At 36.5% G+C, this 16709-nt stretch overlaps 1 protein-coding gene across 1 annotated transcript in view; it reads left to right on the plus strand.

The window, feature by feature from the left end:
* Positions 1-478: 478 nt before the first annotated feature.
* The window catches only part of RYR3 (ryanodine receptor 3), a gene marked incomplete at both ends in the record, with an annotated part of 242982 nt that continues 226751 nt past the window's right edge, over positions 479-16709 (plus strand). Inside the window, one exon of the mRNA XM_080345568.1 lies at positions 479-529. Within this exon, the coding sequence (XP_080201694.1) occupies positions 479-529 (51 nt within the window). The remainder of the gene's footprint in view (positions 530-16709) is intronic.

Genomic DNA, 16709 nt, shown 5'->3' on the forward strand with positions numbered 1-16709 from the left:
ATGTCCTTCTGCTGCACTAATCAGTAGGTTCAGAGTTGGTGAATTTGATATATTTGAGTGCAAAATCGGGTACTCTGATTTGTGAAAATGGAAGTGCAAGCTCTGCTTTCATTAACGCTTTACCATTATTGCTGTTCTGACCAGACAGTAACGGGAGTGGGGGGAAGGGTTGGAAATCTGCACCTAGTGATGCATGTAATGCTTTCTGCAATACCTTTACCTTAAGGGCTTTTTGCCTCTAGGGTAGAGAGAAGAGGAAAAGAATTGCCTGCTATGAGCTGGAAAAGCAGTGCGGTTGGCTCTGGCAGTGAGGGGGTTGACTGACAGTCTGCAGTGCAGTGGAGTTAGCTGAGCTCCCTATATGGCTGTGGATTAGCTATATGCTAATACTGATAGGAGAAGAGGAGCTGTACTGAGAGCGCAGTGAGCTGCCGGTGGAGGCGATCGGAGTCTCAGCAGAGCTGACTCCTCAAGAGCCATGGCTGAAGGGGGTGAAGGAGGGGAAGATGAAATACAGTTCCTGCGAACTGTAAGTATCTGCTTTTTATAGGTCCTGTAGTACGTGATTTTATGTCTCATGTCTATTCCTTTGCTGTTGTATTAAAAATAAAGTGTTATTTCTGTGCTGGGCTTTGCCAAATGGGAGAATTGATTTAGTCAGTGAAAAAAATAAAGCAAGAATATGAGCTTTAATAGCATCAGGCAGTCTCAGTGTGCTCTTCCTTGAATCTGCTCAATAGTCAGTTTGGTATAAGGAGACCTATTTCCGCTGTAATCCCCTGTGTTTGAAGCGTCCTCATCAACTTTGTACTTGGGTTTCTAAATGTAGCATGCCAAATATCTGACCTCTGAAACTTCTGTCTAGGTTAGATTTCACTGACATTAACAGAAGCTTTGCAAATAGGAGTGCCTTAAAATGATGAATAAACCAAGCAAGCCCTTGATGACCTCTTCTGATAAACATGCACACAGAAGCACACTTGTGTGTAGGGAATACCAACAAGATGTTGAAGTCAGGGCTCTGTAAATGTTTGGGGTCTTTTCTCTGCTTAAAAGCAGCTTATTTTAAAAGGAGATAAGGATTTCTTTGGGAAGGAGTGTTAATTAGTGAAATAGCTTTCACTTGGTGTAATTTTCTATAAAGAGCTCTCACACCATTCTTTCCTAAAGCTTTACAATCATCTAGTATGACAACCAATTTGGACTTCGAAGCAAGTAGTGTTCATGCATTAATTTTTGGGAAGAGGATAATATCCTTTTCATGTGTCATCTTGTGTCTCTCATTATTCTTACCCTGCATGACTAAGAGTGTTGTTGTGTAACTAGCATGAAAAAACGGCTATTGATTTATGTATTCCCTCCTCTTCCCATAGTATTTTCACATTTATCACAATTAGGGTTCCAGAAACAGTGTCCTCTAGAGTTTATACAACTTTAAAATGATAGGTCTCTTTAAATAAAAAATGGTAAGTGCCCAAAGTAGGAAATTACAAGGCTGATATCTGAGAGGCTGGCAATATTTATTTTTGGGAATTACAGGTTAGAGAGTGGCGATGACTGCTGCTTCTTATGTAAATTGTTTAGGTGTGATGGAGTGTCATTAGCACATTTAAGCCTGGGAGGATTTCACGAAGGGAGGGAAATGAATAGTCACAATTAAGTGCCCTTTCCAACATCCCTTCCCTTAACTATTTAGAGGTATCTATATTACACAGTTTCGTAGATTACTCAGTCTTCAGAAGAAAGTGTTTTTATCTGAGGCCAGAGCTTTGAATGGATGTCCTTCAACCTTTTACTTTCTAAGATGTTGCTTTGATTAAACAGTCTTCCTCAGTGATGAAGTAAGAAGCTTTGCCTATGCATAGATAGCTTGTGTGTGCCACATGAGATGGCAATTTCTGCTGCTGTGACCCATTCTTGTGATAGTAGAACTCTATTGCACTTCTTTCTAATGGGTAAACTAAAGTGCTAAGTAGAAGTGGTGGCCAAAATTGCAAACAGCAAAAGTGAGACTATGCAGAAGTGATTGGTGTTAGGACATCTTTTACAGGGAAAAAGATGGACTAAATTACTGTCTTAGAAGCTCCAGCTTCTCCTTGCTGTGAACAATCATATCGATTTCTGCTCTCTTGTCTCCATTATAACTTCTTTCACCTTCATGGAGAAGGGATCAATTGTTGTTTTGCAATATACTGAGAAAGGAACCGTTTATTAGGTACTGAGTGCTATAGTGATGTAAGCCTTCAGTACTTAGTACTTACAGCTTTTATTGCTGCCTGAACACTGTACATACAAACATGAAGTGTAGTAGCCCTTTAGAACTCTTCCATTAATATTGTTGATCAATCAGGATCATCTCCAGATCAAAATGTTTTCTGGGAATTTGGATTGCCAGTGAATGAGCCCCAGGCTTCTGTAGCTAAATCTTCCTTTGAAATTGTTGATCTCCCTGTTCTTATTTTTGAGTCTGTAGAGAGAGGTGCTCCAGCATGTTTTAGACTCTCAGAGAGAACTCCTTGCTGAAGTATAAAATAAGATTAGATCTCTTTTGATCCAAAAAGTATCCTACAATATTTTCTGAAAGAGCAAGAGAAGTAGCTCTTAAAAGTCTAGTAAAATTAATATTTGCTTCCTTAAAAGGAAAATTTTGCTTTGTCCCCCATTTTTTGTTGATTATGATGCTGTTTTTCTTCTGGATCTAAGTTATAGTTTCGTACATAATTTTTAGTCTTTCTGCTCATATAGAAGGGCTAGGAAGCTCAGTAATGCATAAAAATGACACCTGTATTTGTTTCTAGGGTGGGCGTATTTATAAACTTTGATAGAAAGCTGTTTGCTATCACTTTCTGTTCCGAGACACTCCTCATATTTGATTAATTTGGTAGCAATGGGAATGACAAAGACCTTAAGAACAGATTCCAGAGAATGCTTTCATTGTCATCATTGTAGTAGTCAAATGTCTTCAGTACTTGTTTCAAGTAAGACCCAGTTCTTGTGTGAAGTCTTTATGTGCAATAATAGCATTTAGAGGAAGGTGTTACTAATACAGTGTAATTTCCTTTCTTAATTTTTTCTGACTTGTAAGTTCAGTATGAATAAGTACAGATAGTTTTTTCTTATGCTGCTACCCTGCTGCTGTGTCTTTGTTATGAAATACCTGTTGTTTTGTTTCTGCAATAATGCTTGGGATTGTTTTTCTGTTTCCTGGTTGGTAACTTTCATCTGGATTTGATTCTGGATATTCAGTGTATGTGTGTCTGTGTGCATGTCATGTATGGAAGGGAGAAGCAAAGCACTTGTTACATGTGTGTAACATGCAGTATTGCAGTCTCTGACCTTTCTGTCCTGGTATTGTTTGTTCATTAGATGACTTCCCCCTATTGTTTGTTTGTTACCCCTTCCTAAGGTATGAATACATGAGAAATTAATGAAGGTAGCTTTTATGCTCCATTAGATGAGAACATATATGTTCACTTGTGCTGTTTTGAGATAACATATTGAGATATATAGAGGGAACCCTGTTGCCCTTGGCAATGTGGATGGGTCTAAAGCATTCTCAGCGGAGCCTTTCCCAGCTACTCTTACTACTGTAACAAGTTGACAAAGTCCTCTCCTTTCTGGAAATTATTGCCAAGTTTTCTGTCATTCCCACTGCTGCTGAATTAATCAAGTATGAGGTGATGCCTTGGAGCAGATAGCTTTTGTCAGAAATACATATATAGTCACTGGCTAACAGAAAGCATGATTGGAGCGGGGAGGGGAAAGGGAAAAACTGAAAGTCACACCCCTGCCTAAAGCATAGGAGCAGTTTAAATGTACTCGTAATGAAGCAGACCAAAGTTGTTTGCCATCATCAGAGTCCAAATTATGGCAGGGGTTTTTGTATGTTTGTTTGGTGTGTGTGTGGGTTTTTTTGTTTGTTTGGTTGGTTGGGTTTTTTTGGTTTTTTTTTTTTTTTTTAGATGGCTCATAATATGTTAGTCAATCAAGTTTTGCTTTCTTTTCCATAGATCTGAACACTGTTTATTGGTGTGTATGGTGTGTGCTTTTGTGCATGTGTCTGTATATGCATGACTCTTTCCCCAACTGGCTACAAATTCTTCATTTCTCTGAGTGACAGAGGCCTTAACAATTGATTCTTTGAATTTTGCTCATTCAGCAGCTTGTGTCAATGACCTAATTTTAAATGTTCTGATAAACCTCTCCAGTCACTATCTAGAAATTTACAGGTAGGAGATGGAAATTGTTTTATGTCATAGACTGAGTATATACACTGTTGTTACAAAGACCTAGAATAGAATATTCGGATTTGTTTGTTTGTTTGTTTTTCCCAAGATATAGGTTTGCGTAGATTTGCACAATGAGTTTACAATTTATTTTTTCAAGTATGTTTTTGATCATTTCTGTGTTAAATCACTGCTCAGAATCAAGACAATTGTCTGGCTCATACACATTTATATCTATATTGCTTGAAAATGAACTCTTCTGTTGTTCAGATATTACAAATGAGATGGGAAGTTATCTCAGTATGAACTCTCAGGTATAATATGAGTTAGTTTTGTTTTCCTTTTTTTCCCCGTAATTTTCACTGTTGCCCAATATAAAAAGTGGTTATATCATGCCTTATTTTAGGGGTTGTATTAAAGCACTTCAGTTTACCCAGGATTAGTGTGGCATAAAACCAGTTCTTCTTTAGATGTTTTTAATACATGTTGTTTTATCAAATCTGTGTCCCTAGTGGTGTACCCCTAGTGGCATAAAAAGAAGTGTGTAGTGGAAACATTAAAATAATTCATCCTTAATAGTCTGACTTAATATCTAATAGGTATTCCACCAACTGCATGCTGATATTTTGTAGCACAGATCTCTGTGCCTCGATTCAGTAGAGTATAAATATCTGCTACATAATTCTCACCAGATTGGACAAATGTCAGACAATAGTGGAAGACATTTATAGGAAGACTTTTTTAGCAGTGATTAATTAAAAACTGGGAAAACATGGAAATTGTTGTCAGTGAGTTTTGTAGGAGATTATTTAAAAGCAACAGAGAAATTCTCACCAGACATTGGACAAATGTCAGACAATAGTGGAAGATGTTTATAGGAAGACTTTTTTAGCAGTGATTAATTAAAAACTGGGAAAACATGGAAATTGTTGTCAGTGAGTTTTGTAGGAGATTATTTAAAAGCAACAGAGAAATGTGTGTATATATATATATATATATATATATATATATATATATATATATATAGTAAAAGTCACAAAAGCTAAGGAATGCCTTAAGATGAAATCAGTGGAATTTTTCTGAAGCCCCTTTTAAGGGCACTGGTGCAGATTCTGTGAGCTTCTTGAACATCTCTGTGTGTTCTGGGGTATTGTTTTCAAATTAATTAGGACATTTTGTCTTTTGCCTCTGAAATGTACTGCAGCTCATGAGAAGTAGTCGTCAATTAGTTTGTAAATTCCTTTTAGGAAGAGGATAAAAAGAAAGGAATAATACTATATAAAACTCAACTTGCTTTTGAGAACCACTGTGTATTGGGAGCTTAAGTGATTTTTGAATTATATGTGTATGGATCTGTGTATCTCTGTGCATTAAATCTCCCCCTTCTGATCCTTTTGCCATATTTTTAACAATAGTATAACAGTCCATATTTCTAAATCTTCTAAGAAGAAATATGAAAATTGTACAACAAAGAAGAACTCCACCATGTGTCTTCCACTCAATTAAAAAAAAAAATGTCTTTCAAATAGTGCTTTTTTTTTTCCCACTTAAACTTCAGGCTATGGCCAGTAAAGCTGGTTGCAGCCACTCTTCTTGCCTTATTATCCTTCAGTTTCCACCATGAAGATCATACTTAACTCAGAATAAATTAATGAAATTAAGTTTCTTAGAACTTGTAGCATCCTACTTTGTACATACTGTTGCTCTGTTCATTTTCATCCATTGAATTACCACTTTTACTCCCTTCATGTATTCTTTTTCTCAGCTTTGTGAATAGGTTTGCCCAGTTTGTCAGTATATGCAAAACAGATAAGTTATGCTCATTCTTTGCCTTGGACTATTTCCTTGCTGAAGGTCTGGTTAATAATATACGATAGCTTTACAATATAACAAATTTTCCAGTGCATCATACATTGTAGTGTGCTGTGAGTGTTTATTTTTGATAAAATAAAGATAAGATATGCAACTGATTGCAAACTCTTTTCAAGGCAGAATTTTAAGCAAATGCTCTGCCACACCATAAACACAACAGTCATGCCTTCAGACTGTATAGTGTGTCTGGTTTTTAGCTCTGTACACACTGGAATAGTGGCTTGGTGTCTAGATTTCAGTTATTCATTTGTAAGAATTTCTCTTTTGAGTGACATAATCTCATTTAAAAGGGTATTTCAGACTCCTGGTAAGGAATAATTCTTTGGGAAAATTACACTATGTTCAGATGGAAAGGGGAGCTCTTAAGTAGTTTGATATGTTTAATGTGATAGTTGTTTGAAGTTTATTTAATGGTTAGAATTCTATAGTTGCTCTTAAGGAACAGAGGTGTTAGTGATATGGCCAGAACTGAATTATAATTTGATAGATCTTCATGTGATTTCTCTTGATATGCTTGGGTCTTTCTCATTCTCTGAGTTAGGATCTTGAGGTCTGTTCCCAGCTTATGTTACAAAAACAGAACAAGTAGAAAGTTTATGTCACCAAAAGCTTGCAATTAAAATAAGAGGAAAGATACCAGAGGAAGGCAAAGAGAGAATATGAGAATGCGGTGAAATAATACCCATCATGTTGTTAGGTAGTAATTTTTGTGTTCTAGTTAGAGAAACAATTACAAAGTAGATTCGCTGGTGTAATAAGGAAAAACAAACAAAAAAAAAACTCCAACAAAACAACAACAGCAAAAAACTTCAATAAGTATTATAGGGGAAAAAAGCATTTTCTAGGTGGTAGTGTGTTGAAAGACTAAATTGGGTAGAGGGGACCAGAAAGGAGAAAAGGCAGACAGAGTTTTTGCGGGTGTAACAGGTAGATGATGAAGACTTGTATCATAATGAGTCAGAGGTTAAGGCTGATTTCTCTCTGTTATATTGAAGGTGGTTGAGTTAGGGACACACTTGTGAAAGTGCTGACATTACAGGCTACTGTTGGAGATAGTACATCACTTGCTCTGTTTTGCTGATACCTTTCTGATCTTTTGTTTGATATGGCATGGATATATAGAATAGAATGTAAACCTAGGTTTTCCTACAAGAATGTGGAGCAGTAATGTTCCAAGATGTGTTGTACAACATTCCATGCTGTATTATGTAATGATAGTATGTGTACATGTGATATATGTAATTAAATGTAATGAGTTGCACTTTTGCAAGCTGCTTCATTTAGACCCAGTCTACACCAGTTAAAAACAATGTTGTGCTACATGAACTCAGCATCATGCTTTACTACTGTTTCTACAGCCTAAATTAAAAAAACCCTGCTATTTCAAAAAGAAATCCGTGCATGTATTACAATATTATAAGTACAATGTATTGTTCCAAAATAATTGCAAGATTTAATATAGTCATGGTCAATTTAGCTCCTAGGATAGATGGAGACAACCTTGTCAGTTTCTCCTCTTTTTATTTTTCAGGTGTGTTGTGGGTTGGGTTTTTGTTTTGTTTGTGATTTTTTTTGGTTTTGTTTTTTGGTCAGTGCAGGTCTGCTGAAATAACATCAAATATGTTACAATGAAGCAAAACTCTTCAATCTCACCTTAGAATGTTAGTGGGTTAAAAAGCTTTTTGGTAGGATTTGTGACCATGCAATAATCCTAAATTAATACTCAGAGATTACATTTCCCTATTTCCCTCTAGCCCCACTGGTGGCTGTTGTGGGGACTTGTCTTCTGCTCAAGTTCTACATTTTTGATGTCTGAAGGGTGATTAATATCTTTGGTAATAAACAGTGAGTTTGCTAATGATGTTCCCACGATTTTATAGAATGCAGCAAGTGAATTGCCTGATCTCTGTGCCTTTTTTCTAATCCCCTGCCATGCTAACTGTGTATGATTCATACTGAAATACAGCTGTGAATATTGCTTCTTTCTCAGTTCCCATGGCAGTACTGTGACCACACAGCCAAATGCTGCCAGGTGCATTAGATACAGATTCCAAAAATTAAAACAGAGTTGCAGGCAGGGATGAGAAGAAAAATAAATTTGGCAGGCAGTTATTTAGAATATATTGAATTCAATCACAGGACACTAGTTTTAAAGTAATGTATTTCTTGACTTCGTTCATTAAATACGTATTTTCCCAAGTGCCACATAATAGCAGTGCAGATATATAGTAACTACAGATCTCTGTAGACAGTAAAATTACAGTCTCAATCTAAGAAAACAATTGCTAACATAAATACACTTTAAAAGATTCAGAAAGAAAACGCAAGGCATTAATGTATGCCTCAATTAATATTTTTGTTTATTTGCTCAATGTAGAAATTTTAAATTTAACATTGTGTCTTCAATGTCATTTAAAAAGTCAGCAGACCATTCCTTAGATCTGTGAGTTAGTAGGATGTACTGGTGTTGGTGCTAGAAGATTTTAAATTGTGTACCAGACATTACTTAAAAAGAGTGTGCATTGTTCTAATTGCAGAAGATGTTTTCCTCCTAAATATTTAAATTGCTTGGATGACATTTGGAAACTTGTTTTCTGAAAATTACAGTAATGTTCTGAAGCACGATTGACAAATACGTGACATCCTCAGAATGTATCTAAAGTAATTCATTATAAAAAGCTACAGGAAAATTGTGGTTTTTGTTTTTTTGTTTTTTTGTTTTTTTTTTTCTTCCTAAATCTGCTTTTGATAGTGTTTCAACTGCACCATGATGCATACATGCATGCATGCATACATACATACATGCATGTGTTAGACATTGCACACCTGCCGTCAGTCAACTCTCACTCTTAACAGATGTGGTTCAGCTGTAAATAGGAGCTGATGGCCAGTCTGTTGGTCAGGTAACCTTCTTTTGCAGTTCTGTCTTCTAGCACATCATGTCTATGGTGAGGAGTGGCAGCTTCAGTAAATAGTAGCAATGGCAGAGACAACAGCAACAGAAGTTGAAAGATTCAGTAGTAACATTAGGTTTGTTCCTTCTCCTGGGCTTTTATCCAAATAAGTAAGTGCTAGTTCCTCAGTAAGATGAGTCGTCAGCACATGCCTGAGCTGTTTTTAGTCCACAACAAACATCTCTGTCAATCTTGAGTGCACTTCAGCACTCAATAGTGTTCTCCAATACCTTGTACCAGAAAACCAACTTCCCTTGACCCAATTGCAACATCTTGAAATCTCTCTAATAAAATATAATAGAAAAGAACTGCAACTTAAATAGAAGTCTTTACAAATTACTTGCACAAACAATAGAATTTCAACTTGGAGACTTGAAAAAACTGTTTAGCAGCAGATGAAGAACTAATTTAAATCACTGAAGATTTAACATGCTTTCAAATTGCATCAGCAGTACCATTTACAAATGGAAGTAAAGGGACCATCAAGCTTAGAACACATACTAAAATGCCACAGATGATTCACTAAAATGCTTTAGGCCAAATGATTTCCATCTCCCAAGACTCCTTCTGAAGTTCATTGACTGCAGTGTCTCATGTTTTCTGTGTATGAAAAATGCCCAGAAAACCTATATACCCGGTATATATTAAAGATACTTAAGGTCAGTAGCTTGTAGAATTCAGATGATGTTTGAAAATGTATAAAAATGTTGATGCAATCAACATTTTGATTAAAAAAAACCCACTCAAAAATATTAAAAACCCAAACCTGACAGTTTTATATTCCAAGTTACTAGCATAACCTTCTTCTAAAATGTGTATCAATTTCTGGTGCACTTTCCAAAGATCAAAGCCAATAGACATTTTAGTTCTTATGTAGCCAAAGGTGGGAAAGATAGACTTTAGAATTTGGAAGACCTCCATCCGATCGTGTATGTCATACCTGCATTTGCTGTTATGAAGGAACAGCATTCACAGGACAGAAGATTCTTTGCTGCATACATGTTGACTATCACAGGAAAATGTGCTAATAGTAATTAAGATTTGATTTCTTGATCGTTCACTATCTGTGTGAAGTAAATAGTGATTGTGTTAATGCTGTGTGCCAAACCTTTATTTAAAACTGCATTTTTTCCTTTATTTTAGGTGCTATATACATACATTAGAATTAACAAGGAATGAGGTTTTAAAATGCATAGAAAAATATCAACTTTCTAGTTTGCAGACCCTAAACCTTTCCTGTGAGACTTAGGAATTGTCGTAGACCGAATTTAAGACTCCTTACTTGCTTTCTTAGTAAGGTTTTGCAGGTCCCTTGGAAGTAGTCCTGCCTGAATAATGTGGAATTCAGCCTTCATTATCTTCATTTATTTTAGTTACTTGATTACCATGCCTGGAAGTAGTTCTAAGTAATCTGGTGTAGGTGAAGTTACACAGCGTGGATGATGGTGACTAGAGCTTCTGATGGCTGAATCTCCCAGGTCTTTCAACTGGGATGTTGGATGCCAAGAGTTTTCTCTACTTACAACACTGGGGCTTAGGTGACTGTCTTAGGTAATATTAAATTATCCCTGTGTTTAAGGTAACTCCGACCCATGAGTGGGTAAAATTGTGGTGTGCTTGAGTACTCAGTGGTACCTCAATGATAACACTTAAAACCTTAATTCTAATGGATAAGTATTCTCTCTGGAACCAGTGGTCATTCATGATTATTATTGAAGTTCCAATCAAGCCTCATTAAAGTGAAATCTAACATTTTTAGTGATGTTACAACTCTTTCAAGAAATTCTGTCAATCAACATATATTTTAATCAGTCACTGGGCATGCTGATTATTCATGTTTACTTTAGGTGTTTTGTTTTATTCGTGATTTATTTATTGTATGTATTGTGGTTTTACTCAAGATATCCATAAACTTTTAAAAATTGCTTCCACAAAAGCAAATAAGGCAAAATTTTGGATCTTGTATAGATCCAAAAATCTTTCCAGCTGTATAACTGACATTGTATCTCATATTGTCCTAGGTAATATGAATGTAGAATATTTTGATTGTAGGATTATCTTTGAATTTGTCTAATCAAACCCATAACATTTTTTCCTCAGGTTTATATTAATAAAGATGTTGACGTATTTTTTTGTATGTATGCGTAATAATGATGTTGATGCATTTCTTGTAGTGTTTGAAACTTTTTTTCTAATATTTTTATTTTTATGAAGATGGAAGAAAAGATGGTTGCTGTGTACATACATAATGAAATCAACTATAATAGCACTTACCAAAAAAAAAGCTTCAATAGTAGAATCATGTTAATATAAATTTGTGTTTTACAAGTGAAGAAAAACTCAACAACTACTATAGGACTTTTTTTCCACTCTTATGATTTTGAAGCAACAGTTTTATGCAGCACTGAAAAGACAAACACACTGTCCAAAGTTTGTTTCATAGAAGTGAATATAGTGGTGTTCCTGGAGAAGGGTGTAAGATGTGGGATGTTCTTCACCAGTGATGTGAACATTCTGCCAGTGTTACTTCAGTTTAATGTGCAAAATAGCATAAGCTTAATATATCAACCTTGGCTTGTTGAAGAACTGCTTTGCTTCACGGAAATCAACCTGAGTTTCAGATTTGTTTCACTTATGCATTTTGCACCTGATTTGCTTTATGAACAAAATTAACTGTGCAGTGTGGCATGCCCATATGTTACACAATAATGAGGTTACTAAAGGAGGAAAAAGGTAGTTATCACCTGCATTTAAACTTTCCACTTTTGAAAATGCATTGATAATGTTAAATAATTTGATTTATTAAGGAAGAGAATTTTATTAGAAGAGGAAACGTTGTTCTTAGGCTTTTGCTTTGAAATGCTACAATTTGATGACTCATTGTGAATGCTCTAGCAAGCCCAACTGCAGATAAGTTACAGAAGCTATCATTAATGACCTTTTACTGCTAACCAGAGTACAGTTCCTATTTCTTGTCATTCTGCTGCACAAGCAGTAAGCTGTAAAGTCGTATCCACTGGTGGCTTGTTATTGAAAAAATATCAACTTGGAGAGAAGCTGAATCAGGAAGTACAAGTTCTTTTTGATTAAGTTGAAATTCAGGAAGCTTGATGGTATGAAAGACTCTAGATTCATGCTGAGCATGTAACTTTCATTTCATGACAGAAGTTTGTTTTTGTTAGAAAGACTTACCCACTTTTATTTGTCAGAGATCTTCCTAAGTCAGCTTCTCTCAGGGTTGACCTCAGGCTTAAATAACATCGTTGACTAAATAAGGGCCTGTATATAAGGCCTAACCTGCCAATTAGAGTTGTAATATGACCTTTCCTATCCTTGTCAATATGAAGACCATTTAGAATCGTAAATTACAACATTCCGAAGGGTGAAATGCATTCATCACAACATAGAAAATGAGAGCCAAAATCTTCGTGGGGGTGGGAAGAGATGGCCAAAAGATGGTAGTGGTGATATTCTGTTATAAGTAATCTGTGACACTGGCAGAGTGTTTCTAGTGCTGTTTAGAAAACTAAGCACATAATTGCATAGCTTCATCCTGTGTTCATGCAACCTAACCATGTCCTAATCCATTTACTACCGTTATCTTTCATATCTGTGTTTCTTTTCTTTGTTTATCTATGGAAGATTATCCTGACCGCAGCCTACTTCCAGTCAACACCAGGTACCAAGATCCAACTTCTTTATTTTTGTGCATCCCTTAAATCTCCAGTAGCTTGGAAGTGCAGTGGCAGAGGGTGGAGGCAAAGACACAGTTGTTATTTGCTGAAAAGTATTGTATAAATGTGACACAAGTAGTAAGCATTTAGCAGTGCTGAGTGAGTCCCGGTTCAATCATGTCACCGTACAGTTTCTGTTTTCATTGGTTGACATTGTGTCTCAAGGGTAACTCTTTCTCCTTTTGTTCAAGCAGAAATGTATGTGGTCATGGTTCTCGGCATACCTGACCATTGCTTGGTTTCTTTAAATGGCTGTGGGTTCTGTACTTTTGATATTGATCAGGTGCAAGGTTAGTGGTTTGATTGTAGGATAACTGGGCATCCATCATGTAAGCATTTTGTGGGGGGGATACACCAGGTGAAGAGTTACAATGTTTGTAGAAATGTTGCCCTAGATGATGTTGGGCAATCTGCTGCTGTCCTAAAATAGTGGTCTGGAGCAATGGCAACACCTGCTTCTGCCCAAGTATTTCTTCTCCTGTTACAATATTATATATGTATAGCAATTGCTCTTCACTCTGGTTACTCTCTGTCTAGTACATGCATAGTTTGGGTGGCTCTTGTGACTACTAGCTGTGCTTGGGTCACTTGCAAGTTAGCATAAGGCTGGTATGTAGAACTTGATAAAATGTTACAGTGGTGTGTAAGGGTCAGCCCTTGCTAGGTACATATGATGAAAGTGTACTGTTACAAAACAGTAATTAGTTGGAAGGGAAATGTCCTAAATGTGGACACTTGCAGATTCAGAAAAGGAGATCTAATGCATATGTTCAACAACCAAAATTAATCAGAAATTTTATTTCTATGTTTATAGAAACATTTGCTTGTGAAAAAATGATTCAACATTAAACAAGTAGAACAACAATTCCTTACGCAGTAGTAATTTCAGTCCAGTGATCTGATGATGGCCAACCTTGAGAGAATTATCTTAAACCATAGCAAGTGAACCATGATTAAAACCTGGGTTTTAGCCTAATTAATATGCTCTGAAGGACTCTAATAGAGTTTGCAGCTGTCCTCCTTCAAGCTGTGGTGTTAATGTAAGGAAGCAAAATAATGTCTAGTACCTGTGATTAAATTAAAATATAAATACTATTTTGGCAAGCAGCTTTTTTAAAAAAAAAAAAAAAATGAGTGGTTTTGATTTAAAATTGTCAATGCCATTGCAAACAGGCAAGGGGTAGGGTCTGCTGGTTGCTTTAAAAACACAAGAAAACAGTACATTCCCTGACACAAACTGCTTACCTTGATCTGTGGATGGACAGGTTGCAGATGAGCAATGAGAAGGAAAATGAGTGTTTGGTCAGCATGAAAAGGAGTAAATTCCAACATAATTGAAATGTTGTTACACTGCAAAATGAAGGCGTTAAATAAAATAAAGAAAAAACAAACAACAACAACAAAAAACAGAAAGGAGGGGAAAAGTGGGTTATGACTGCAGGAAAGTTCCGTCTGTTGGGACCCTCCAACCAAAACAAAAAAATCAACCCCAAATGGACATTTGTGATTAGTATTACATTTTTTTTCAGAAAAAGGAATTTGCTTAATCGAAGGGATGTCAACTAAAGGAGGGGTGGGTTGTAAAATACTTAAATATTTAACATGATAAGAAGAAAAAGGGAAAAGACTAAGGTGCAATTATCCCACAGAGATGGATTATTTTGGTGTAACAAGAAAGATAGTAATAACATAGTGATTAAATATATATATATATATATATATGGGGGTAGACTTGACTAGGGAGACAAAGAATCTCTGTATTCAATCACTGTGAGTATGCATTAACAGTGAATAGTCACAAGAACAGATTTAAAATGGAGAGGCTGACACCTGTTCAGGCATGCTTCCCCTTTACCTCAGGCTGTAAAAAGGAGAGTGAGAACAACTGTCCTCCTGTCTCTTGTTGCTTGAGTTCATAAAAAATTCAAGACATTTTAAGAAATGGCAGGTTTTTTTACTTATTTTGACATGCATGGCTTGCCAAATTTAGGAGCCTTAAAAGCAGCTTGCTTGTTCTTTATGGAAATAAAATGAGTCAGTATTTTTTTGTGGAAAACAAAAACTTAAAGTGGAATCTACATTCAAATATGAGCAAGGCCTCATCTGCTTGAATACAGAAGAAATGCAACAAACAGGTAAAGATGCTTTGCTGACAACACTGAAATTCTTCCATTACTCCTCAAAGTTCCAAAAAGAACCAATAGGTTCTTTTTCAGACTTGTAAAGTCACCGAGACTTTCCAGTCTCTCAGTTTGTTTACTGTGTTTGCCTTATTTTTACCACACAGCATTTATCTAAAGTATCTTTGCTGAGAATAGTCTTTCATTTGCTTTCATGTCATGTAGAAACATTTATTTATTTATGTATCACAGGAACACAGAACTGGAAAGAACTTTTTGAGTCATTGAATCCATTTTGAACTGAAGTTCAGTTTGAAAGATAGTTATATCTTTGCCCTGGTATCAATCCATTCATCTAGTAATCGTCAGTTTTTCAGCTTTTGATGTATTTATGTATTTCTAGATTATTTTTTTTTCATGTGTGCCAACAGTGTCATCTATCAATATATTTATAAAGAAGAATTCTGTTCCCTCTCCAGTTTAACTTTTCTGGAATAAGTAACCTGAGTTTGTTCAGTATACTTTGATATGACTGATTCATTGGTTTCTTCACAACTTTGTCTTACCTTGTTTATACTCCTGTTGGACAGTGACAAATTACTTTCCTACTTCCTTGGCCAAGCCTTCCTCACCTTTCATAACAAGGCCATATTGACATATTTTAAATAATATAATTTCAGACTCCTCAGGGTGACCTTGTCTGCCTACCAGGAACAGTCCCTGGCCTCTTTGGTGCTCCAAGTCATGCTGAGATATCTTGTGCCTAGATTCTGTTTGGTACAGGGTAGTGTATTTCCCAGGTTCATGATGAGTTAAATGTGTAGTTTTGTATCAGTGCGGTCAGTCCACGTAATGTTTTAGAGAAAGTAGTAAGATGTCAGACAGTCAAGTAGTCACTAGTCTACATACTGGCATCAGTTAAAGAGGAGCTTCATATTACTTTTGATATGCTTAGGGGTATTCTTTTTGGTAGTTATTTTTCTGTCCAATATCACATTTTAGTTCTGAAGGACATTTAATTTAATCCAGAAAGAAGTGATTGCAGGAATATCCTTCCTCCTTATAGTACTGTAGGGAAGATTCTTAGAATCATAGAATCATTTAGGTTGGAAAATACCTTTAAGATAATTTAGTCCAACCATTAACCTAAGACTGCCAAGTCCACCTATAAACCATGTCCCTAAGCATCACCTCTCTATGTCTTTTAAATACCAGCAGGGATGGTGACTCAAATGCTTCCCTGGGCAGCCTATTCCAGTGCTTCAGAACCCTTTTGGTGAAGAAATTTTTTTCTACCATTTAATCTAAACCTCTTCTGGCACAACTTGAGACCATTTCCTCTTGTCCTATCACTTGCTACTTGGGAGAAGAGACCAACACCCTCCTTGCTACAGCTTCCTTTTAGGTAGTTGTAGACAGCAAGAAGGTCTCTCCTCAGCCTCAGGGGGATGATCACTTCACTAGTCCTGCCAGACACTCTATTCCTGATACAAGCCAGGATGCTGTTGGCCTTTTTGGCCACCTGGGCACACTGCTGGCTCATGTTCAGACAGCTGTCAATCAACACCCCCAGGTCCTTTTCTGCCAGGCAGCTTTCCAGCCACTCTTCCCCGAGCCTGTAGCACTGCCTGGGGTTGTTGTGCCCCAAGGGCAAGATGTGGCACTTGACCTTGTCAAACCTCATACAACTGGCCTTGGCCCAACAATCTGGATAGTCCAGATCCCTCTGTAGGGCCTTCCTACCCTCCAGCAGGTCATCGCTCCCACCCAACTTGGTGTCACCTCCAAACTTTCTGAGAGCAC

Source organism: Nesoenas mayeri (genome assembly GCF_963082525.1).
Source record: "Nesoenas mayeri genome assembly, chromosome: 5".
NCBI classification, from domain to species: Eukaryota; Metazoa; Chordata; class Aves; order Columbiformes; family Columbidae; genus Nesoenas; species Nesoenas mayeri.